The sequence below is a fragment of the Macaca nemestrina genome, chromosome 1 (assembly GCF_043159975.1).
Source record: "Macaca nemestrina isolate mMacNem1 chromosome 1, mMacNem.hap1, whole genome shotgun sequence".
Classification (NCBI taxonomy): Eukaryota; Metazoa; Chordata; class Mammalia; order Primates; family Cercopithecidae; genus Macaca; species Macaca nemestrina.
Window position 1 is genome coordinate 135556373 of NC_092125.1, and position 24790 is coordinate 135581162.

Genomic DNA, 24790 nt, shown 5'->3' on the forward strand with positions numbered 1-24790 from the left:
CAGGCAGGGAGAAAATGCAGATATACTGTATTTGCATAGTGCTTCGGTACATTTTTGTAATATCTCACTCTAAAATGCTGATAAACAGTGCTTGAGGGCATGCAAACCAGGTAATGTTTTTTCCATTTTGAACATAAGGAAACTAAGAATCGAAGTGATTACAAAATCACAGCTAATGTTAAATAAACTCCCAGTGTCCTGCACAATGTTAAGTACTTTATTTAGAGCTTGACTAATCCTCAAAATAACTCTCCAAAGTAATGTTGTTATTTCCATTTTACATATGAGTAACAGAAAGCTCCATGAAATTAATTAACTTCCACAATCTCACATCTAGTGAGAGGCAAATCTAGAATACAAGGCTAGTGGTTTAATTTTCATTATTTCGCAAACTCTAACTTGCCCCAGATAATGTTACTAGTCAAAGGCAGAGCCTCACTGTAAACCCCGGTTTTCTAGCTGTAAGGCGACGATTGCATCTCCTAGGCTAGCCAAATATACTTAGTCACCATACCTCACAAGTCGTTGTTTTTCTGTTAGATATGAAGCAACTACATTGAAATACGTTGGGTAAGACCAACACATATGGTCTAGTAGTGTTTTTTGTTGTTGTTGTTGTTGTTCTTTATTTTTTTAACTTCTGTAGCCAGGAGTGAATCTAAGTTTTATGGTGCTTCAGATAACAAAATGTTGGGTTCCTTCTTTAGAAATTACATTATAGCACTACTGAAAAATTTAAATACAAGGCCTTAAAAGGGATCTATGCAGGCCCGGCGTGGTGGGTCATGCCTGTAATCCCAACACTTTGGGAGGCTGAGGCAGGGAGATCACAAGGTCAGATCAAGACCATCCTGGCCAACATGGTGAAACTCTGTCTCTACTAAAAAAAATAAAAATAAAAAAATAAAAAATTAGCCAGCCATGGTGGTGTGCACCTGTAGTCTCAGCTACTCAGGAGACTGAGGCAGGAGAATCACTTGAACCCGGAAGGCAGAGGTTGTAGTGAGCCGAGATCCCACCACTACACACCAGCCTGGTGAGAGAGTGAGACTCCATCTCAATAAATAAATAAATAAATAAATAAATAGGGAGGTCTGTGTGATGAGGGACTTTGAAGCGTAAAGTGTTTATCTGCAGTTTTATTTTATTTTGGAATGCCTAAGTGTGATTTTGTGAAAGGTGGTATACAAGTAAATTTAGGAATAAACCTGGCACATTTATGATACAGTTTGACAAACTGATCAATAAAATCTATCAGTTCATGTTTGTAATCTAATGAAAAATTACTAATATATATAGCTAATAACTTTTTTCAGGTCATTTATAAATAGGATATAGATTAGACTATAGTTTGTTAGATTGATTGCATGTCACACTTGCCCTATTATCCCAAAGTTTTATCACTTTAAATGAGATTTCTCTATACTACTTCTATTTAAAATAGCTTTAATATAGATTTCTCTATACTACTTCTATCAATTATTTATGAATGTTTTTCACCCACACCCAACCCTCAAACACAAAGGTGAATTATTTCTGAGGGAAGTAAGATATAGATGAAAAATATGCATTAAGCACTAATAAAATAAGTATTTTTTACCTGGGTAAAATGTGTCTGTCTGGAATGCAAATACAAGTAACAACTTTCAAGACTTGATTTGTGTCTCTCCTTTTTCTCTTAATGAAGTGATTAATAGAAAAGAATAATGTCTTGATAGAATTCACTAAATATCTGACATTCTTCTCCAGAAATCTTTAGAAATCTGTTAAAATAGTCCTTACTGGCACAATGACTTATAATAAAACTATAGGGCCAGATGAATTGCTAGATGATTTTCATCACAATATTTTAGTTTGCTTTAAAACTGTATCTTGATATTCAGAGCTTAAAAATAAGCTACAGTGATTTGGGGGCAATAACTTTAAATTTTACCAAAATTGCATGGTTAAAATTATTTGCTGTTAGTTTTTTCTAGGTTAGTTTTTAAAAATAAATGTAAATATATACAATTTCATGGGCAATTTACAGTTTTAAAAGATTCATTGGTTTAAGCTTCAACAACTTAAAAACATATACTTTCATAAAAATATTTGATGAATGATAATATAGAGTAGTATAAAGCAATATTATTGTATCAACATGAATCACTTGTAAAAGGCATGATGCTTTTAAGTTAACATTTAAAGCCACCCATTTATCTCCAAATAACAATGATAAATAAAATTTAATGAAAGTAGAAAAAAAAAATAAGAGGTGAACTGAAAAGGAAATATAAATACCTTTTGGGCCAGAAATGGTATAAAAACATGGAGACTTAGTTATTCTCTGCTAACTTCTGCTGGGGAGTGGTCTAGGGTAATAAGCGCCCAAAACATCTTGCATGGTAGAGGATGGGACTCAACTCCACCTCATAGAAAGTTTAAAAAAAATAGGTGCAACTGCTGTAAAGAGCTGGGGCTTATAGAAAGCTGCAGAAAGAAGCAGAGACAGCTGTACAGCAGGTGTTGTGGGCATGTATCTATGGCACAGTGATTTGGTTCTGTGATACCTCTAATACCTTGAACTGGAACCCTGGACTTTACGAAACTTGGTTCTGCAGTGGGAGAGAGGGATAGGAGTATTGTTGATTGAAGGCCACCACATACCTGATATGAAGCCATAGGGGGAGTGCAATGAAAGAGAAAAAATTCACTCAGTGTAAATGAGAAACAAAAAGGTGGAAACTACTACGTTAGGAAAGATAATTTATCAGTGATAATTTAAAGACTTACCTGATGGTACCTGACTTTTTTCTAATGAAACACAAATAGTATTATAATCAGGCCCTTAAAATTAATATGTATAAATTAATATCCTAAAATGAGATAAAATAAAAAGAAATCAGCAGTGAGTTTAATATAAAGAATAGTTGACTTGATTTACACTGTAATGACAATCTCAATAGAAAAGGTCAGTTTTGGGCTGGATAGAGGCACAAATTGCAGAACTAAAGAAATAAAAAATAAAAATATTATCTGAGTGTTCAACCAGAATACAATAAAGAGATACGAATAAATGAAAAGTTTAATAGAGAAGTTCAGAAGCTTCTAAGTCTCCAATACACATGTAAGGGGAGGTCTTAAAGTAGAGAGAGAGAGACTGACACAGGAGGAGCCTTAAAGCAGTTATGGTGGAAAATTTTCCAGAAGAAAGGAAAGATGAAAGGTCTTCACCTAGACACAGGGTTGTGGTAATATTGTGCAATACTAAAGATAATGAGAATCAGAACTTCAAGATAAAGGGAAAGCAGATTACTTGAAAAACCAAATGACAATTACTCTGACCTTAGATTTCTCATCAGCATCTACTAAGAGTTATTCTTTAGAAGGAAGGAAACAAATGTGGAAAAAAGAAGAAAAGAAACAATGTGTAAAAATATGGTTGTGAATATAATTAAATATTGATCCCAGAATAATAATAACTTATTTTGAGGTTTTAAAAATAAAGATATGAAAAAAGTTTTATAATATTGACAAGGAAGTGTTTTGGAAGATAAAAATAATAAAAAGAAAAAATCAAAAGGTGTAATATTCATAAACATTTATACACATGACAACATAACCTTACTCAAAATTTGTAAGGTTTATTTGTATAAAGTTTATTAGATTGATTTAAGAAATCTATAGTTTTCTGAGCCTGACTAACATAGAACAAGTGCATCTTTTCCATGCACTTGCAGACCATTTATCAAAACTGACCATGTACTAAAAAACAGTGACTTATAAGTGTGCAGATAGTCCCCAACTTAGTGATTCAACTTAAGATTTTTTGACTTTAAAATGGTGTAAAAGTGATACACATTTAGTAGAAAACTAACTTCAAATACTCATTCAACTACATTATTTTTAACTTTCAGTACTGTATTTGATAAATTACATGAAATATTCAGCACTTTATTCTATAACAGGCTTTGTGGTAGATGATTTTGCCTATCTGCGGGCTAATGTAAGTGTCCTGAACATATGATTTTGGATGAGTAAAGTTTGTCATAACCAAACTATAAACACTTACGTTTTCAACTATCTTTGGTCAGTTTAAACCATTTTATTCAATTTGTTTATCAAATCCCCAATATAACCTTTGTATAGTCATAATAACATGGACTTAATGTTCGAATAATCTTGTGAGTCAGTTCCTTTGCATAGAAAATGAACAATGATACCTAAAGTCAAAGATTTTTAGGATTGGAAATACAAATGTTAAGTTACCCAGAGAGTGCCTTGTAAAGAGAAGACATTCATCACAAGAAGCTATCACCATTGACTCTAACCCTCACAATAAATTGCTGAAGTAATCATTGCTCTTTTAATTTTCAGAATTGGTATTTAGAAAGGCAAAGTACTCTCTAATATATATTTTTTGTTGTTGTTTTTAAGATTTGACTTATGTGTCAATTTCTCTTCCGGGTAGGTTTTACCTTCTCGAATATTCTGAGAGCACCATTTGTGAAAATTAACCCTGTACCAGACAGGCTGCACAGTAATCAGTAATATATTTTATTAAAAATAAGACATATTAGTGCTCTATTATCCAGGGAGCTACTTACTGGAGAGTCTATGTTTTTATTCATACTGGTGTCTAGGACATAGAAGGTACATAAACAATACCTACCAAATTGAAAAGGAAATTGAATGAAAGAATATTCTGATTTCAGCTAACACGGTATTTTTAACCTGTCAGTTGTACCTCTCAATGTCTATTTTAATAATATGAAAATTATGGAAAAATTTTTTGAGAATTACTAATACAGTAATAATTTTGATAACTAAAAATTTGACATGACATGAAGTTTTTATCATTTCTAATACATTTGAAACACAGTTCTCACTTTTGGTGTTCCTGGTCTAATTGTTGTGAAGAAAACTATTTCTCAAGGAGCCCAAGTATATTTATTTTCAAAGGATGAATGCAGTGATTAGTATGTACTCAGTATTTCCTTTGACTTGTTTTACAAAAGGAAACAAATAACAAAGAAAATTACATAGAAGCATCTCCTAGAAGGTATGTAATTTCAGGTAACTTACTTTTGGATGCACAAATAGCAATCTTTCCCCATTCAGGCATTCAAAAGGTAATGAGACATTCATCCCACTAATTAAGTAACTCAAGAAACTGAAACTAGCAAAAGAAAAACTGATGTAATATTTTTATTAAGATTTATCTTAGACCTACACTGATGAAATAACATTCCTTTAGAAATTACCAGAAATTATTTTTGTTTTATAATGAAATCAAGCTAAACACTTGCAAGAGTATAATCCTCTTATGAGGTATGCAGAATACTACCATACTGTTACAATTCATCCTTCAACTAGTAGAGATATTCTAAAATTTCCAAGAATATTTTACTTCTCATGACTTCCCTATAGCATGTATTTGCTATTGTTTGTTTAATTAGAACAAACAGAGTAACTGAGGAATAATTACAGCTATCAAACATTTATGTTTATTTTCATTATGTACTGTTATAGAAAACAAGAAAGGTTAAAACGAGCAAGAGTTACCGTCAAATTTGAATTGGTAGATATACTTTTATTTACAATGCTTTCTCCTTTTTCATTTATAGAGCACTATAGAAAATTGTACTGTTTCTGTCTCCAGAAGGTGAGGAGACTTAGGGCTCCTCTCTGCATTGCAATCTTTCCATTTTAAGTATCAGTTTAATCTCTCCCTTGCTTCAAAGTAATGTGAAAATTATGGAGAAAATACTGGTAAAGTCGATTTGGACTGATGAAATAAATGCACTTTCTAGATGAATGAAAGGTGAGAAATCACAGAATGAATATGCAAGAAAATGAATATTAAACATGTTCCTGAAGGGTGTACTGTGTACCCACAATATTAAAAAACGTAAAAGTAAAATTAAAAAAAAAATATCACTTACAAAGTAAAAAAAATAAGTTAAATTTTAAAAAGGATATTCACTTTTAAATAATTATTCTTCTTTATCACTAAGGTAGAACTGTTTTCCTTGGTGACTTTTACTACTTTATTTAAGCATATCACTGGAGTCCAGGAATTTTGAAATTAATCAAAATCTTAGTGCCTATTAAAATAATCTTAAAATAGTCCACACGATACAATATTTGTGGGGAAGGGAACACCTTAAAAAGAACACAAATACAATGTTATAAGACAAGAAAAGGAAATGAAATATACACAGAGAAGGAAAAAATAAAACTGTCTTTGTTAGCGGTTGACAGAATTGTCTATGTAGAAAATTCCAAAGAATCAACAGAAAAACCCCTGAAATTAATACACAATTATGGCAAAAAGGGATATAAGATTAATATACAAAAGTCAGCCACTTTCCTTTCCGATAGCAATAAATGATTAGAATTTGACATTAAAAATATACCATTTACATTTGCATTCTTAAAAACGAAATGCTTAGATATCAATCTAATAAAATATGTATAAGATGTATATGAGAAAGACTATGATACTGTGATGAAATAAATAAAAAATACTAAGTAAATGGAGACATATAGACATATTCCAGATTTCCAAATAGAAGACTTAGTATTTTCAAGATGTCAGGTCTTCCCAGTTTGATCTGTAGAGTCAGTGCAATCCCAAATCAAAATATCAGGAAACTATTTTATAGATATTGACAAATGGATTTTAAAGTTTACATAGAGAGGCAAAAGAGCATAATATTGAACAACAAATTTGGAGGACTCAGACTAACTGACTTTAAGACTTACTGTAAAGCTGCAGTAATGAAGATAGTGTGGTATTGTTAAAGTAATAGACAATAGATCACTAAAACAGAATAGAGAGCCCAGAAATAGACACACATAAATATGGCCAACTTATCTTTGACAAAAAAGCAAAGGCAATACAATGGAAAAGGATAGTCTTTTCAACAAATGATGTTTGTACCACCCTACTTCCATATGTAAAAAAGTGAATCTGGAAACAGACCGTACGTACACCCATTAAAAAAATAATTAAAGATGGATCATAAACCTCAATGTAAAATGCAAAACTACAGAACTCTTAGAAAATAACATGGGAGGAAATCTAGATGACCTTGGGTTAGGCAACGACTTTTTAGGTACAACATCAAAGACTACATTTATAAAATAAATTATTGATAAGATGGACTTCATCAAATATAAAAAATTCTGAGCTTGGTGTGGTAGCATGTACCTGTAGTCCTGTCTACTCAGGAGGCTGAGGGAGGATTGCTTGAGTGCAGGAGTTTGAGACCAGCCTGGGGAACATAGTGAGACTCTCATCTCAAAACAAACACAGAAACAAAATTAAAACTTCTATTCTGCAGGAAACTTTCTTGAAAGAAAATGAAAAGACCAGCCACAGACTAGGAGAAAATATTTGCCAAAGACATATCTGATAAAGAACTATTATCCAAAATGTCCAAAAGTCTCTTACAACCCCAAAATATGAAAACAACCCATTTAAAAAATGATACAAAGACCTTAGCAATATCTCACCAAGAAAGATATATAGATGGAAAATAAGTATCTGAATAGATGCTTCACATATGTCATTAGGGAAATGCAACATAAAACAACAGTGAGATACCACTATACTATTACAATGTTTAGTCTGCTCAGTTTGCTATAACAAAATACCATAAACTGAATAGCTTATAAACAACAAAAATTATTTCTCTCAGTTCTAGATGCTGGGAATTCCAAATCAAAGTGTTTGTAGATTTATAATGTGCTCATAACCTGCCTTCTGGTCATAGGTAAAGGCTTTTTATTGTGCCTGTCTCACATGTGGCAGGGGCAAGGTAGTTCCCCTGGGGCTGTTTTTAAGGGAACTAATCTAATTGAGGAGGGCTCCTCATGACCTAATCACCTCCTAAGGCTCTCATGACCTAATCACTTTTTAAAAACCCAACCTTTCTAACATTTGTGGTTAGTTTTCAACATATGAATTGAATTGCAGTGGGGGGGGCATGGACACAAACATTCAGAGGAGACCGAACAGCCAAAATGCAGAAAACTGACAACACCAAATGCTGAGAGGATGAGGGGAAATAGGAACTTTATTCTTTCCTGATGGGAATGAAAAATGGTACAGACAATTTGGAAGACAGTTTGACAGTATCTTGCAAAATTAAACATACTCTTATATGATCTAGCAATTTACCCCAAAGGGTTGAAAACTTACATTAACATGCAGACCTGCACTTGGGTATTTATAGCAGCTTTATTCATAATCACCAAAATTTCTGAGATATCCTTCAGTAAGTGAATGCATAAATACACTACGGTACATACAGATATTGCAATATTATTCAGGATTAAAAAGAAAGGAGCTATCAAGCCATGGAGAGACATGCAGGAAACTTAAATGTATGTTACTAAATGAAAGAAGCCAATCTGCAAAGGCTGTATATTGTATGATTTCAACTATATGGCATTCTAGAAAGGCAAAACTATGGAGACACTAAAAAGACCAGTGGTTGCTGGGGAGAAGGTGAGAGAGGGATGCATATGGAGATTAAGAAGATTTTTAGGACAGTGAAAGAAACTATTGTGTATGATGCTGTAGTCCTATGATGCTATTTTCATAATAAAATTTTTGCAAACCCATTGAAGGTTCACCAGTTGTAATAAATGTACTCAAATGTAGCACTCTGGAGAGGACGTTGATAATAGGGAGTCAATTCTCTTAATGTACCAACTACCTTAGTTCTCTGGTGTCCGGGTAGCATGGTGGGAAACAAGATGAGGTAGTTCAGTGTTTTTTGAACACTTCATGAACAATTGTTGATTTGTAAAGTTAATTTATTAATTATAATAACTAGCTATTTTTGTTAGTAGATTGACTAGAATATATTATATCAAAATATATTTTATCGGAACATATGAATTTAATATATTAAAATATAACACATTCTAAGTGGGTTAGGAATGACAAATTCATATATTTATTTCAGTTATACATTTCTTATTGGAAAATTAGAGATATATAATGAACTTTTTAACAATTACTGTGAAAATGTGATAATAACAGAGTTTAAGAGTTCAGGCTTTGGAGTCAAGTAGCCTTAGGATAAAATCTTTTGCATATGAACCTGACCACAGTTTTTTCATCTAGGAAATGGATCTAATAATTGTACCTCCATAAAAGGAGGGTTGAAGACTAAATGATAGAGATTTAACATAAAGCCTGGAACAGAGGATATATTTCAAAAAATATTTGCCTTCTTATTATTGTGGGGAAAATACATATTAGGTATACTTTTCATTCATCTTTAAATACTTCAGTTACTCTCTTCTGATATTAACAAGTTTATTTCATTTATTATATTGTTTCGGCAGTTGACCCTTCAACTTAAAAATTAAGTGGTAGAATATTAGTCAGTTGATGGACAACTGACATTTGCTTAAAAGAAAAAGAGAGGGGTCTTTCTCATGAAAAGAGCCAAATTATTTTAGAATATTTTTGTTACAGTATGAAACAACAGGGAACTATATTCTAAGATATATCTCTTAGGAATTTGATACTGTAAATAACTGGACCTAATGTATCTTTTATGCATAATTTATTTGTAATTTTATGTTACACTTCTCTGAAGACTGATGTAGTTTAATAAACGGAATGAAAAATATTATTTTTGAAAAATATTATTCATATTTATGGACATTTTGAGTTGTATAACTTGTTTTAATTGACTAACTTTTCCAAACTTTTATTTTTAACAAAATTAAGTTAATTCTCTGTTTTTTTTTTTAACTTACACAATCTATTCATTGGCAGTTTAAAGTATTACATTATTAGTTACTTTATATTTTTCATAAAATGCCAACTCTAGATTTATAATTGATTTCACTTTTCATAGTTTCATAATATTCACTACCCCCCATTCACCCACAAAATATTTTTGGAGTGATTTATTTGGCTTTTTGTCCATTTACTCTCATTTTGTCAGAATTAGGCTGCATTCATGGAAGTATACTGTGTATACATGAAGTAATCCATTATTTGTATTTCAGTTAAAAAAGAATTAGTTGCTGATGTTTTAAAGGGGTAGAGGGCCACTTATGCCTTCAGGTCTGTATTAAGTTGGAAAATGTAACATATATTTCAGAATTTAGGGTTGATGATAGAAGAATATTAGTGGCTAAAAAAACATTGAATGAGTGCTGACGTATTACCTAGGTGCAATAGTGTGCTGAAGCCAGCTTGGACCAGCTCTAGTACTGATTAAATTTTTAGGAATTATGTAAATGGGTTGTGAAACACAGTAATTGTGAAAAATTAAAGTATATAAACATGTAGTCATAAAAATCATATTAAAATAACTATAACAAAGACTACAAACTCACTGCCTCTAAATTATTTATTTCCCATTAATTATGCTCATGAGATTATTTATATCTATTGCATCATATGTTTGAAATTTTAATTTTTGCAGTAATGGATGTGTTCAATGTATTATCCACTAGCCACATGTAGTTGTTGAGCACTTGAAATATGATTAGTGCTACTGAGGTCTTTGCATTTTTAATTTTATTTAATTTTAATTTTAATTTGAAGTTAGTCAAATGTGGCTAGTGGATTCCGTCTTGGACACTGAGTTTAGATACATTCTGTCTCATGGAATTTGAATGCTAGGTGAAATGAGAATAACATTTGCTATATGGGCAGGCAGTTTCCTAAAGCACTTTCAAGATATAATTAGCTCATTAAATCCTCAAAGCCTCTCTATGAAATATATTTTATTAATCCCACCTTATTAAGGAGACTGAGGTGTAGAAATGTTAAAGGACTTGTTCAATTCCATACATCATGAGAATGATGGAAGTCAAGACTCAACCCCAAGAGTCTAGTTTCAATGCCATACTTTTAAAAATATACCACCTGTTGTGCTGAAATTCACAAAAGTGTGATTCAATTATTTACTACCTTAAAAATTGCATTAAGGTTAATCCAAACTCCTGTAAAACTCAGGGGGAAAACCCAGTGCAATAAAAGGTTGTAAAGAAAAAATCCCAGAACAGAGCAGGCAAAGGGATACCAATTGATAGATTAGTTTATTGAGCCAAGCAATGTAATGAGCATGTATTGAACAACTCTTAAGCTGCGGTGCCTGGGGTTAAGCAAATCAGGGGCTAACAATTTACATTCTAGTATGTGCTCATGATACTGAGTGTACTGCAGAGTGTGCTTGCTTTCATTTCTTAAAACACTTTAAGAGTCTTTAACTCTGTGTTGGGTACTTAGTACGGATTCAGTAAACATTTTTTAAAATAATTCAATGTTTGCATTTGATAATTTTTTTAAAAGAAGTCATAAAAGTTTTATTCAAAAAATTAAAATATTTTAGGTGAAGATACATACATATGGTTTATTATTTGGTAATTTCTACTTTATTATTTGCATGCAATTACCTAGAATTTGTGTCAGATATGTTAGGTGTTTCAGAACTTACCTATTTCTTGCTTCTGAGTGAATGCTGAGCACAAATTCTATTCCATTTGGTTATCACACTAGGGTTATTCACATTATAATGAATGCTGTAGCCTAAAACAATTCTTAGTAGTCATATTAAATCTGCTTCCATTGTAAAAGATGTCATATATAAATGATACTTAAATCATGAACGTCTTCATTTAAGATTTGTTAAAATGCAGTGTTATTTGTAAATGTTAGCAGATTTTAACATGGGAAAGTTAAATATTTAATTATTAGTTCACAAAGCTAAAATTATTCAACTAAATATGAAAGAAATTAGTATTTATTTAATCCCTAAATGGAATTAGCTGTATCTCTGTTTCCTGATCAGAGATCCTTGATCACGTTAAATGTATGTTTTAAATACTTATGAAAAGTATGTGAAATCTTTCTTTGGGGAAATATAAAAAATATATTTTAACTACATTTTAATTAATGATCTAATAAAATAAATATTTATGAAAAGTATGTGAAACCTTTCTTTGGGGAAATGTAAAATATATTTTAACTACATTTTAATTAATGATCATATAAAATTATTTATTAATTTAGAATTGGAATTTAGTTCCCTGTTCATGTTGCTTAGAAAGGAATAAAAGATAACAATATGTGTTGATTCAAAAATAATATGTAAGAAAATCTGTGCTGTTTGGATAGCACAGGGAAGAGAAGGAACGCATATTAATAATTTGTAAATAATGCAAATTGTAGCTGGGAATAAATTATTATATTATCAATTTAATCTCATTAATTAACATATATTCCCCCTTATATGTAAAAACACTGAATACTAAAATATGAATTCAAAGATGTTGTCTTCCCTTAAATAATTTATGGTCTAAGAGAGGAAACAGATAAGTAAACCAGTAAAATGTTACAAATTATTAGAATGAAAATGACAAAATATTATGAGACCATTTATCAGAGCCGTTCATCTCATGCTGAGAAATTGACCCTATAATACTTGTTGATAATACCCTCTTTAATTTTTTTTTAATAAGACCATTTGGATGTGCCTTATGTGTTTTGACTTTATTTACAGTAGTTGGTGGTACATGTGGGATGAGGTTAAGAAAATGTAAAGTCCTGTCACCTTTATTCCTCACTCTTAAGAAAACTTATATTTATATCTATCGATGTCTCTCTGGGTTTCCAGGAGAGAAAGTTACTGCTTTGACCTGTTAAATGCAAACAACTCTGTGAGCCAATCCATTAGATAGCATAAATAACTTACCTATAATATGGATTTATTCATTGGCCACTTCTATTGGTAGTCAGGTTTTGATGAGAGTAGAATAATGAGACCATTGTGATTTATTTCCTCTGCTTTTAGTTCTATCAATTTCCCTTTATATATTTAAAATTGTAATTTAGAGCCTATAGATTTAGAATTATAAAATCCTGTTGAAAGATTGACCATTTCCTTGCTATGAAATGTTCTTCAAATTTAGTAGTGTATCTTGCCTTAAAGTCTAATATTTCTAATATTGTTATATATGTACCAGCTTTCTTTTGGTTAGTGTTTGTATTGTATAACTTTGTCTAGTCTTTAACTTTACACTTATCTATCTGTGCTCTTACATTTAAGGTGTTTATCTTCCATAACTTTTGTCTTTCAATTGGAATTTTAGTCCATTTACATTTAATATAATTTCTCATGTTTATGTTTATATTTACCATCTTACCATTTTTTTTTGTTTCCTACCCTCTACCACCTATTTATAATAATTTTAATTAATACATTTTGATAATATATTTTTAAATCCCACTCCTTCCTTCCACAGTAGCTAGTTATGAATTTTGCTAAATATATTTTACTAAATGTACTTAGTAAATTTAATTTTTTTTATTTTTAACAAATTCCAGTTTTGTATTGAAGTTTACATTCTTCTTATATATTTTTGAACATATAAATCATAGTTATTCTAAAATTTACATTTGATAACCACACTTACTAGATTATGTATGTATCCCTTTCAATTTTTTTAGGTTTATTTTTCTTGCAGGCTTGGACTTTTTAAAATAAAAACCCAAACATCTTATAAAAAATTTGTAGAAACTGTGGTCGACTTATTATTCACAGAAAGTGTATTCTATCATTTGGTAGATAGATAAGAGTGAGGACTGATCACTGTCATTTAAATCCAGGGCCGAGTTGACAAGGCTGGATTGGCTATTTACCCCTCATTTGCCCTACTTATAGAGTGTAGCACTCCAGAAGCTTCAGCTGTACGCTGGGGTATTTACTAGGGCTCTTTCTTATTTAGTCACTCCAGTTTTTGTTTTTCCTGGACCATCTGGTTTTCTCTTTATTTCCTTAGGTTTTTGTCGTATGCACTTTAAGATTTAAGCTCACTTTTCTGCACTTCATTTTGCTCCAGGTTAATGGCCTCCTACATTTCCAAAACTCTGTGTCTCTCTGGTTTCAAAAGACTGCCAACATCTCTTTTCTGAGCTGTGGTTCTCTTCAAGATTCTTATCCTTCCTCCCTTTGGTAAGAAGTGGCAAATCCCTCAGGGGAAAAGTGACTTCTGGTCACCTAACTTCGTTCTTACTTTCTCTCTGAGATGTTAGCCCTTCCAAGATGCCTGCATCAGTAGTTATTGAATGCTTCAACTATTTTTTTAAATCATTATTCTCCCAAAGTTAATCTATCATCATCAAAAGCAGAATTCAAGAAATTATTTGTTAAATGTCTACTGTGTGCCATGGTAATGCTAACTCCTCTAATGCAAGGGTAATGTGTTTACATGTGATGTGACATGTTTTCTGATTCAAGGAACTAACATTCTACTGACTGACATGGAAACATAATACATGCCACAGATAGGTTGGTAAGTGGTTATGGTAGAGACATATGGATTATGCTGTAGGAGCTTAGAGGAGATGCACTTAACTTACCCTCTAGGTGGGAGTAGGGAATGTGCCCCAGAAGTGTTTCCTAGAGGAGGCATGACTCTAGAAAGGAAAGATTGAGAGTTAGCCATAAATCCTCATCTAGTTGACACAATAAAAGTTGTAAGTGTACCATATTAATACTGAAAATGTATTGCTCATTGCTATTTAAAACAAGAATTAATTTGAAACATTAAAAATATGTTTGAGGATGTAAGCTAGTTTCAAAATTTTAACAATGGCAATTGATTTCTCCATAGGTATTCAAGGCAATGAGTATCCCACAGATCAGAAATCCGTCCCTGCCTCCCCCAGAAAAAATGTCTGAAGCCTATTCTGCAAAGATTGCTCTTTTTGGTGCTGGGCCTGCAAGTATAAGTTGTGCTTCCTTTTTGGCTCGATTGGGGTACTCTGACATCACTATATTTGAAAAACAAGAATATGTTGGTGGTTTAAGGTAATGCCTACATTTATTTCATGTTTATAGTGTCAGAAATGAGGGAGCAAAACAATTATGAATATTGTTGGTTCATGTAGATCATATAGAAACTTCAGGCTCACAGATGGTATTTTAAATGTTCTTTTTCCAAATGTTCACATTTTGATTACATTATTCACTTTAAAATTTGCAGTTGGCTTGAAGCAATATTTATTTAAGAAATTTTCTCTCTAGTTCTGTGAATTTAAGAGAAATCTCTGCAAATTATTTTTTGATTATGAGAACCAACCATATGAAAGATGGTTTTAGCCCTGTGAATATTTCTTTTAATGGAGATATACCTGAAAATCATGGATATTAGTGATGGGGAAAACCTAGCTCCATGGAATATTGGACTATTCATTGTGTTGTCTAATTAGATATGTTGTCTTACATATTTTCAGTTTAAAATTTCTTAAGTCTTACTTTTGACTACTAGAAATGTATTTAAATATAACATTTTTAAAATCATGTAATCATATTATTCCCATGAAGATTTATACATGGGAATGGGAATATATATTGAAAATAAACAGAACTCTATACTAGACATATATTTCATTATCATAAAGAAATAAAATTTATTATGATTAGGGAGTAGATATTGCTTAAAACATTTGATACAAAGTAAAGAATTTAGATGGTAACTGAATAATATTACTCAATTGATTTTTATTTTCCCTGCATATACTATTAAAAAATCGTGGATTATAAAAATCTGTTTCTATGCTTAACATTTAAATTTGTTATGGCTACTGCCCTATGTGTAACCAATAAATTAATCATACCCAATAATCACAGAGGATACATTTAATCAAGTTGTTACTAAAATTTGTGAAGTTTCTTACGTTTTTTGGCACCTCTGAATATATGTTAGTAAATGTATAAATTTCAATATTACTCAAACAACAATATGCTAAGCCCAAGATAATACAAAATTATCAATTATTTGTATCATTGATAGAAATATGTTGAGATGTTTATTGACATAAATATTGATGTATAAGCTATCATTAATATAATCTTACTTGACTGAATCATCAAGCAAAAATATCACATAATAGGAAGACGCTTTAGTGTGGATATGAAACATAAACAACCTGATTGTTAAGAAATAATTATTCTTCTGTATTGATGTTCCACTACTCTGAATTTCAAGAGATTACATGTATTTTATGAATTTATTTTTCTGGAAAGTAAAATGTCCTATATATTGTTTTGCTGGAAAGATTTAGACTATCATGTTAATGGCATTTACCACAGCTTTATTAATTAGAAAAAGACATAGTCTCTTAACAATATATGTATAAGCATTGTATTTTTTTTTCAGTTATACACATCAGTGAATATCTGAGTTAACTTTTAAAATATGAACTTAATTTTGCACCCTGGTAAGCTGGGAAAAATCTCTTTGCCACTTGATTGCATTTTCACAAAAGGGCTAAAATGGAACCCACCCTGTTTATCAATTACTCTGTATTGCCAATTTTGGTAGAAGATTACTGTTGTTAGCCTATCTCTTTTTTAACTCAAATGCAGGATAGATATTTGTAATTAATATAAATTAGTACTAAAGTTGGTTTTTTAAATTTATTTGCTGAACATGTTTTAGTGAGGACAGACTTCTTTGGATTCATGACCAAACATGGTGGTTTTTCTTTTAAAGTTGTTAAATTTTTTCTTTTGGCTTTGAATCTTTTCAGTGTGTAGAGACAATATGAAATATTTAATCAATCTCATTTGTACTGTCCCATGGTAAAGGCATTCTGTGTCACTGTTACAGGATTATAAAAACTGACGCTGGAATTTAACCAGAATTACAATCACAAAACTTTCCTGTTAATTTATTTTCTACTTATGATTGCCTCTTATTCTCTTGTGTCTTCAAAGTGGCTGAAAAAGATTAAATTAGCTTTGTATGTGAAATCAATTGCTTAAGGAAGTAATGTCAAGTTTTATCTTTCCTTCTGCTTTGCATCCAAACAGATTCTTTTATCCCTGGTGAATTAGTATCACAACAACTTTTTAAGAAATCGCTAGAGTCAGTGAAAAATATCTAGGATTAATATCTATTGCATTGAGCACATCAATTATTTTTAATGTTGCAACAAATTCATAAAATAATCAGTAGTTTTACTTTCCTCTAACAGTGGCTTCTTTTATCAGGGCACAAATTTAACAGGGTTAAAAGGGTTTGATATTATAACAAAGATAAACAAAATAGTGTTAAGAGATTTTTAAGAATGTATTCACATAAATACTTTCTGACTTTTTGCTTATAAATTAATATATACGAATTTTGACGTTATTGTTAGGAAGGATAGTGAGGCCAATGCTGCCCTTTGCTTTACCTCTTTCAAATTTTATATCGTTTTTATTAGGCCTATTACTTTTCTTGTTGATTGACAGTAAAGAGAAATGGAGTCTAGGTGAAATAGTTATAGCAATAGGAAATATTTTGAGAATGTGTGATGTAATACACATTTAAAGTCTATTATCCATATGGTAATGAACTGAAGCATACCTCTGTCAGAGTATGAGAATTGTGCTTTAAAAAGAATTGAAAGTTGTTATAGATACATTTCATTACATGAAAGAAACATGAAAATAGAAGAAAGATTTTTTTTCATGTTGTCTTGACATTCCACTGACTATACTAAAGGATTTATGATTACAAGAAAAATTTTTTTCAAAACCTTAGATTGTTACAGGATCAGAGATAGAAGAAAAGTTTGTTTTCCTAAGCACAACAAACTTGGAAAATAATCATTCCTATTAAATTCTGTCTTCTGTCCTTTTATCTCCTTTCTCACCATGCAGTCTTCAGAGTAATCTCATTTACTCTCATAGTTTCAATTACCACCTACATGCAAATTTCTTAAAAATCCCTATCTGCTCTGACCTCTTTCTCCATTCTGAGCAACAGATTTATACATTCAAATCCTAGATATCTCTTCATAAACTTCATATCAATGATCAATGTTGCTTCTCTTCCTGAGTTTTCCATCTCAGGGGATGGCATCACCAAAATGGGGATTATCTGGGCTACTCTTTAGTATCCTGGCAATTCCGTTTTACAAACACTGTAAAAAAAATGTCCTCTGATATCCTTTACCTCTCAATTTCCTTTTTTTTTTTTTTTTTGGATCTGGCACTTTCACCCTGGCTGGAGTGTAGTGGTGAGACCTAGGCTCACTGCAACTTCTACCTCCTGGGTTCGAGAGATTCTCCTGACTCCGCCTCCCAAATAGCTGGGAGTATAGGCATGCACTACCACGCCTGGCTGATTTTTGTATTTTTAATAAAGATGGGGTTTCACCATGTTGGCCAGGTTGGTCTTGAACTCCTTACCTCAAGCGATCTATCCGCCTTGGCCTCCCAAAATGCTGGGATTTCAGGCGTGAGCCACTGTGCCGGGCCACCTCTCACTTTCTTTACCACTGCAGTAACCTCCTTCCTGATTTGTCTTTTCAGATTCATTCTTCCTTTAGTTTCCAAATCTGATTTTATTACTCTTCCACTTGAAACCTTTCAACAACTCCTCCTACCCTCAGAGATAACGGATCTGGCCTGGCATAAAAACCCTTCCAAGACCTGATATCTACCTGTATTTTCCCCTTTCTCCTTCCCTCCATTCCTTCCTTCAGTATATATATCAATCACTTGACTATGAGCTGGTCATGATTTCTGGCTCTATTTAGAGCATAAAAGTAAACAAGGCAAAATGCCTTCTCATGGGGCCTATATTTTAGTCATGGGGAGACAGACAATAAACGAACAATAAACCAAATATAGAATATATTAGGTGATGATAAACGAGGAAGTTTTTTAAAAAATGATGGATTAGTGGTATACCTAGTATACTAGGTACTCAGAATAGATTTTTTTAACATACTATCCTCTGGTCTATACAATAAAATTCCATAAGAATCATACAATAACCAGTAATAATTATTTTTAATTTATTCCTGTAAAACAAAAAATTAATGATTAAATTATTTTAATATTAAGGATATAGCTATTTTCAATTTTAAACACAAAAATTCCATGTGATCATACAAAATGACAGAATTGAAGTAATTCATATTGCTTCATGTCCTATCATTTTATCTATTCCAAATCAACTTTTCACATATTGGAATCTGTAGTATCACAGAGTGGAGGCATATGTCGCCCACGGGGAGTTGGAATGAGGAATGCCTGTAGCTGAATCAGCAGGTGCTGATGGCCTCTATTTAATGTAGTTCTGCAAGTTAACTTTCCTGTAGAACACAATTTTAATTAAAGAGTTGGTAATAAAAACGGGATCATTGAAAGCTTACATATATATTACTAAAACTCAAAAACAACTATGGCTATTATTTATAATTTAGACCCACCAGAGAATTTTTTTTTTTTTTGGCGGAGACATTGTTTAGGATATTAGTGATATTATTTAGAATTACTAGCTGATGAAAATAATATAAAACGGGCCCATTTTAGTAAGTTTTATAATGGTTTTTAAATTGTCTAAAAAGAACACATTCTCTTACTGCCTGCATCTGGGCTTGGTATGGTGCTGGAAAGGGAATAGTGTGTGATACATTGAGTCTGGGGCCTGAGCAACTCATAAAATGGGGTTGTCTGAGGACCAGTGTTGGGATGCAAGAACCAAAGCTTACTTTTAGGCATGATAAATATGAGATACCTGTTAGACACCCAAGTGAACGTAAAAGTCTGGAATTTAAGAAGAAAAATGTGGAAGCCATCACACACTGATGATATTTTAAAGTCCTAAGACATTTCTCCTACCCACTTATATCATCCCACAATAAGCCTTCCCTCCTTTGAAACACTTGTTCAGATTTGGTGTTTTACATTTGTCATTTTGTTCTGCTTATGTATGTGCTTATGTGTTTCATCTATTTGCTGACTTCATCTATTAATGAATATAAATACATCACATTTTTCACAATCAGTAATTTCCACCCACCCCTACCTACCTAAGTGTAACTAAATCTAACTAACATTTCTCAGTGTTTCACATTTATCTGATTTACTTTAGGAGATGCTGGGAAATGGATTCTCTCACACTTATTCATTTAACACTGTGCTAAGTGTTGGTGACAATGGTTTCAGAGCAGCGTGGGGTTTTTAAGCAGAGCTGCTGAAGCCCAGCAGCCTGGTTTCCATTTTCTCTGGTGCCTATATCTGTTCAAAGTTATACTGCCATGGGTGGTGCCTGCTCCTTCCTCCTTTCTAAGGTTTCTTACTGCTAGGTTAGGTGTTCCTTCCTTTCTTTTTCTCTGGCCATCAGAAAAGTTGTCCCTGTTTTCTCTAACATGCTCTTTCAGAGTTTTTTCTTAAGTCAGAATCACTGGCTTGCACTCACACCATTTTTTTTTCCCTTTTATTCCATGTGCTTCCACTTATATCCCATAAAAATCCAAGAGTTGACCTGACTCATTGGAAGGTTCTCAGCTTCACGATATATCTGGATGTATTTAAGATTCTCATCTTGTTGTAGTTGGTTTATTTGGCTGAAATTCTTTGTTCATAGTCCATTGGTTTTGCTTTCCTGTTCAACCTTTTGAGGATCTGCATCAGTGCCCGATTTTAGTCCATATTTAATCTCTCTCTCATGGAGCCACATGTCTATCAAGTCTGGGTATCTGTTTGTGTCCACATACGTCCATAGTTGTTAAGAACCTTTCTACTTAGACTTTGAAGGGGAAGCCTTCTTGGTGCCCAGAGCATTCTGGCGCGTTCACGTTACCTTGAGGTAATGTGACTGGAGTTCACAAGTCGTCTTAAGAGATTTTTATCTTTTCCCTATGCTTGAATTCATTCTTAAACATAATTTTATATTTCTAACTAGAGGGAAGCTCCTTTAGTGTACAGCTTTGATTTTATAGTGTTTGATACCTTGCGTTTTCTATAGCATTGAGCATGATGTCTTGCTGATTGATATATAAAAATTAATTGAATAATCAAGTTCTTAAGTCATCAAGGAATGAAAAGGCTGTACTTTGGAAGACTTTTCAGTTGATCCAGAAGATTCATCTTCAACAATTTTTTATTTAACGAATTAATCTTTGTAATATTTAAAATATAATTGCTATTTTATACACACACACACACACACACACACACACACACACACACACACACTAAAGATATAGTGGCTATACTTAGCTCATTGTGCATACCACATTCTAAATGTAATTATCTTTTATGTAGCTTTCCCTGATCAGAAAAAATAACTTATTAACAGTGAGAATTTGGTACAATTCACCATCAAATCATTGCAGCTTACACTTACCTGGCACTTTGTAAACACTGTGCCTGGCACTATTCACTTTTAATGAGTAGGTGAATGAATGAATCAGTGAATGAATGAATGGATTGCTGTGTATTCATGCACATACATAGCTTCATAATTGTTAACAAAACATTGGAAAGTGTCTTGAGCTTACTTTTAATACTCTATTATACTACTAGAATACTAGTGCTATAGACCTCATGATTGTTTTTTTAAATGAAGGCAATAGGCATTAATATACAATAGGATTGTTTTTTCATGACTGAACCTTTTGGGATACTCTTTGCTTTCACAGAAGACTAATTTATTGTAAAAATATTCTGTAGATCACATGGAACTGATTTTGTAATATTCTAAACAGTATGATAATACAGTTACACATTTGCATTTGAGCAAGCTAGAAGTATATTTATAGAATATGTGTATGAATATTAGTATATATGTGTACACATATATTAAAATCTGTATCTCCAACTAGCTTTATTAATAGATTTTAAGATTTTTTTTTATCTTAGGTATTTATAGAATTATTATTAAATAAATCAACCAAATACTTTATTGAACTTAAAAGTATTGAAATTTCTTTTGGCCAGTTTTATGTTTATCATTTTCTATTGCTGTAACTTAGTTATTTTCATATCAATTTCTACTGTATCTTCACTCCATGTAATGTTTTTATGTCAATAAAAATGTAGATGTCCTCATGCATATCTTATGTGATATATAAATATCCTTAGAAGAGATATTTATTTACTACTAGTCCGTGAAGACATGTTACATTTTTTTAAGATTGGTCATTTTTCTACTGATGCCTGTTTTTCTTTTGCTTTTTTTTTTTTTTTTTTCAGTACTTCTGAAATCCCTCAGTTCCGGCTGCCATATGATGTAGTGAATTTTGAGATTGAGCTAATGAAGGACCTTGGTGTAAAGGTAAATGAGAAAAACACCTATCTGTGTACTGCTCAAAAAGAGAGGAGTAAGCTCTACGCAAAGATTAACAGCAAATGTCACGCATTTTAGGAAAGAACAATTAAAAGCTACACCAGGCAGAAGCACAAAGATGCTTCCCCTTGCTTAGGGCATTTGTCTGTCTACTGTCTGAATGCCACTAGCCTGGAAAAGGGCAATCAATAGTTCTCATCTGGCATGCCTGCATGTGATTAATTGTCTGTAAGAAACAAATTCCTAAATTGCTTTAGGGGATCAGTGCAGCTAATAGAAGGATTTGGTTTCTTTAATCACGTTTTTTCATGCAAGTTGTGTGCACTCTGAAACATTAGTATTTCACAATTTGGAACATAATTTCTTATGGAGATTTATTTTATTTATTATATTCATCATGTCAGTAGTGTGAATGTGATAATCCTTTCTCAACACAAGGAGTAAATCAGTGGGATAAAAAGCAACAGCTTCGTATTTTTTATTATTTTGTGAAATAAATATTGTGGTGTTCTTTTCGAGATGGTTGAAAATTAGGCACATTGTTATTTTCAGCATATAGCTTTAAATATTTCTCTTCTTTTCTGTTAAGAGCATTATACTCTAGCTCTCCACTTGAACATACTGCTATTTTTGTTTCAAAAATGTTAATTTTTCATAATAGATATAACAAAATAGATTAGTAATGTACTGTGATTTACGTAATACATGCTGTAAGTATATGCAGAAGATATTTTGAAAAGTGATTAACAAACTACTCATACCTTTTGCATTTACCAGTAAAACTTAAAATGAATCAATGGAAGAGAAGACACTCAAAACAATATTTTGTGGTTTATATTTATAATTACATTTTATTTGACAGTGGTCGGGTGATGAAACATTCACACAAAATGACTAAACAAGATGTCTGGGAATAAAAACACACAGTGTAGATTTGGGCAACTTTATAAAATCTTAATGTTCAAAATTGCAGTGTTCAAGATAGATAATTGAGGGGTGATTATTTTACAGAAGTATATTCTGAAAAGTTTTAAAATGTCTTTCATTTTGAATACAAGTTCTTCTCTAAATCTCATTAAATAAGGAAATGATGATTGAAATTTCCAACTATTAGAGTTGGTATTTATGACTGAATTGAAGATGAATGTTCCCAACACAAAGACATGGGGAATGTTTGAGGTGATGAATATACTAATTATCCTCATTTGATCATTACACATTGTATGCATATATCAAAATATCACACATACCCCATAAATATGTACAATTATTATATGTTAATAAAAAATAAAAAAGAAATTAGGCTTTATTTCTACATTTATCTTATATAAAATTGCAAAATTGCATTCAGTTTTCACAGGACCAGATATATTGCATAAATTAGACCATACCCATTGCTCTTTGAAAACTCATCAAGGCGCAGTAGTAGGCAATATACTGAGTGCCAAGAAATATCCTAGCTATAGTCATGCCACTTTTTATTTTCTTGTCAGATATCTTTGGCAAAGTCTATTAATATCTCGAACATTGGTCAAAATCGGCTCAAATAAAAAGTATGCTACTAATATTTCTACAAAATAGTGAAATACTTGTTTATGTATGCAAAGAATATCTCTGGAAAGTTATAAGAATCTGATAGCACAGATCGCCTTTGAGAAGGTGTGGGAAAATTTTTTCAACATTTTATGCACTTGAATTTTAAACTCTGAATCTGTTACATTATTGAGGAAAAAAATGGAACCTAAATTAGAAAGCTAATAGTACTGTCTTGTCCATCTCTCAAGCTGTTTTAAGATGTGAAGGAAATGGTGTTTTCAAATTTGCTTTGTAAACAATAAACTGTATATACAATTCTGAGGAAAGATAGCAGTGAGATTCTTTTTCACTTTGAGGATTTGTATCCGTTGATGAGATACTCTTGTAGCTTTTATGACTTATGAACTTTAGCCATAAGAGGGTACATTTTCAAAACGTGGTCTATGCTTGTTACCTCCTTTTGAAAAGTCATCACCGAGGTTCTTTTTATAATTCCTTCTCTTTGTCCCTCTCAACTAGTATTATATATTTTAAAGTCAACAATGATTTCCTGGCAAAGAAGTGAACTATATTTGTGGGTTCATACTGTTTGACTCCCATGTAGCATGTGATACATAAGTTCTCTTATATACGTATGTATGTACTTTGACTTTTCATGGGCCTAGCATTATCTTGTTTATTCTTCTAATTTTTCTTTCTTCTACTTATTCTCTACTTCCCAAATAGGTTTTTTCATTTACTCAACAAATAATTGTTCAGAACTTATTTTTGCCAAGTAATATGCCAGGACTAGAACCATGTAGATCCATCCTTTTTTTGAAATCCAGTCCTGTATGCTTCGTAGTTTAATAAGCATATTATTAATAACATAAACTGATTATATCCAGAACCCAGTTCAGTTTCATTACATTATCTTCACTCCCAACTATCTTTTTTAGCTGCATTTCCTATTGAATATTTTAATTTCAGTTTGTCTTATACTTATTAACCAATCAGTCCTTGTTAGTTCTAAGATTAATTTTTTCGAGTCAAATATCATGTTACAAGAAAATGAAGATAATTTTATTTGTTATTTGTATGTATTTTTTTCTTCCATGATTTCAATAACTAGCATGTTAACAAAAGAGGTATAATTCATGGAATACTTTTTCTTCTC

General features: G+C 31.8%; 1 protein-coding gene across 6 annotated transcripts in view; it reads left to right on the top strand.

Moving 5' to 3' along the window:
* The window catches only part of LOC105485445 (dihydropyrimidine dehydrogenase), an 875814-nt gene that overhangs the window by 229074 nt on the left and 621950 nt on the right, over window positions 1–24790 (top strand). For 5 of the 6 annotated variants that reach the window (XM_011747801.2, XM_024793997.2, XM_071074657.1 and 2 more), the window contains 2 exons: window positions 14638–14834; window positions 22005–22086. In XM_011747801.2, the coding sequence (XP_011746103.2) occupies window positions 14638–14834; window positions 22005–22086 (279 nt within the window). Of the gene's footprint in view, window positions 1–13860; window positions 13977–14637; window positions 14835–22004; window positions 22087–24790 lie in introns of those variants that run through there. The other variant, XM_011747804.3, reaches the window with a different exon arrangement.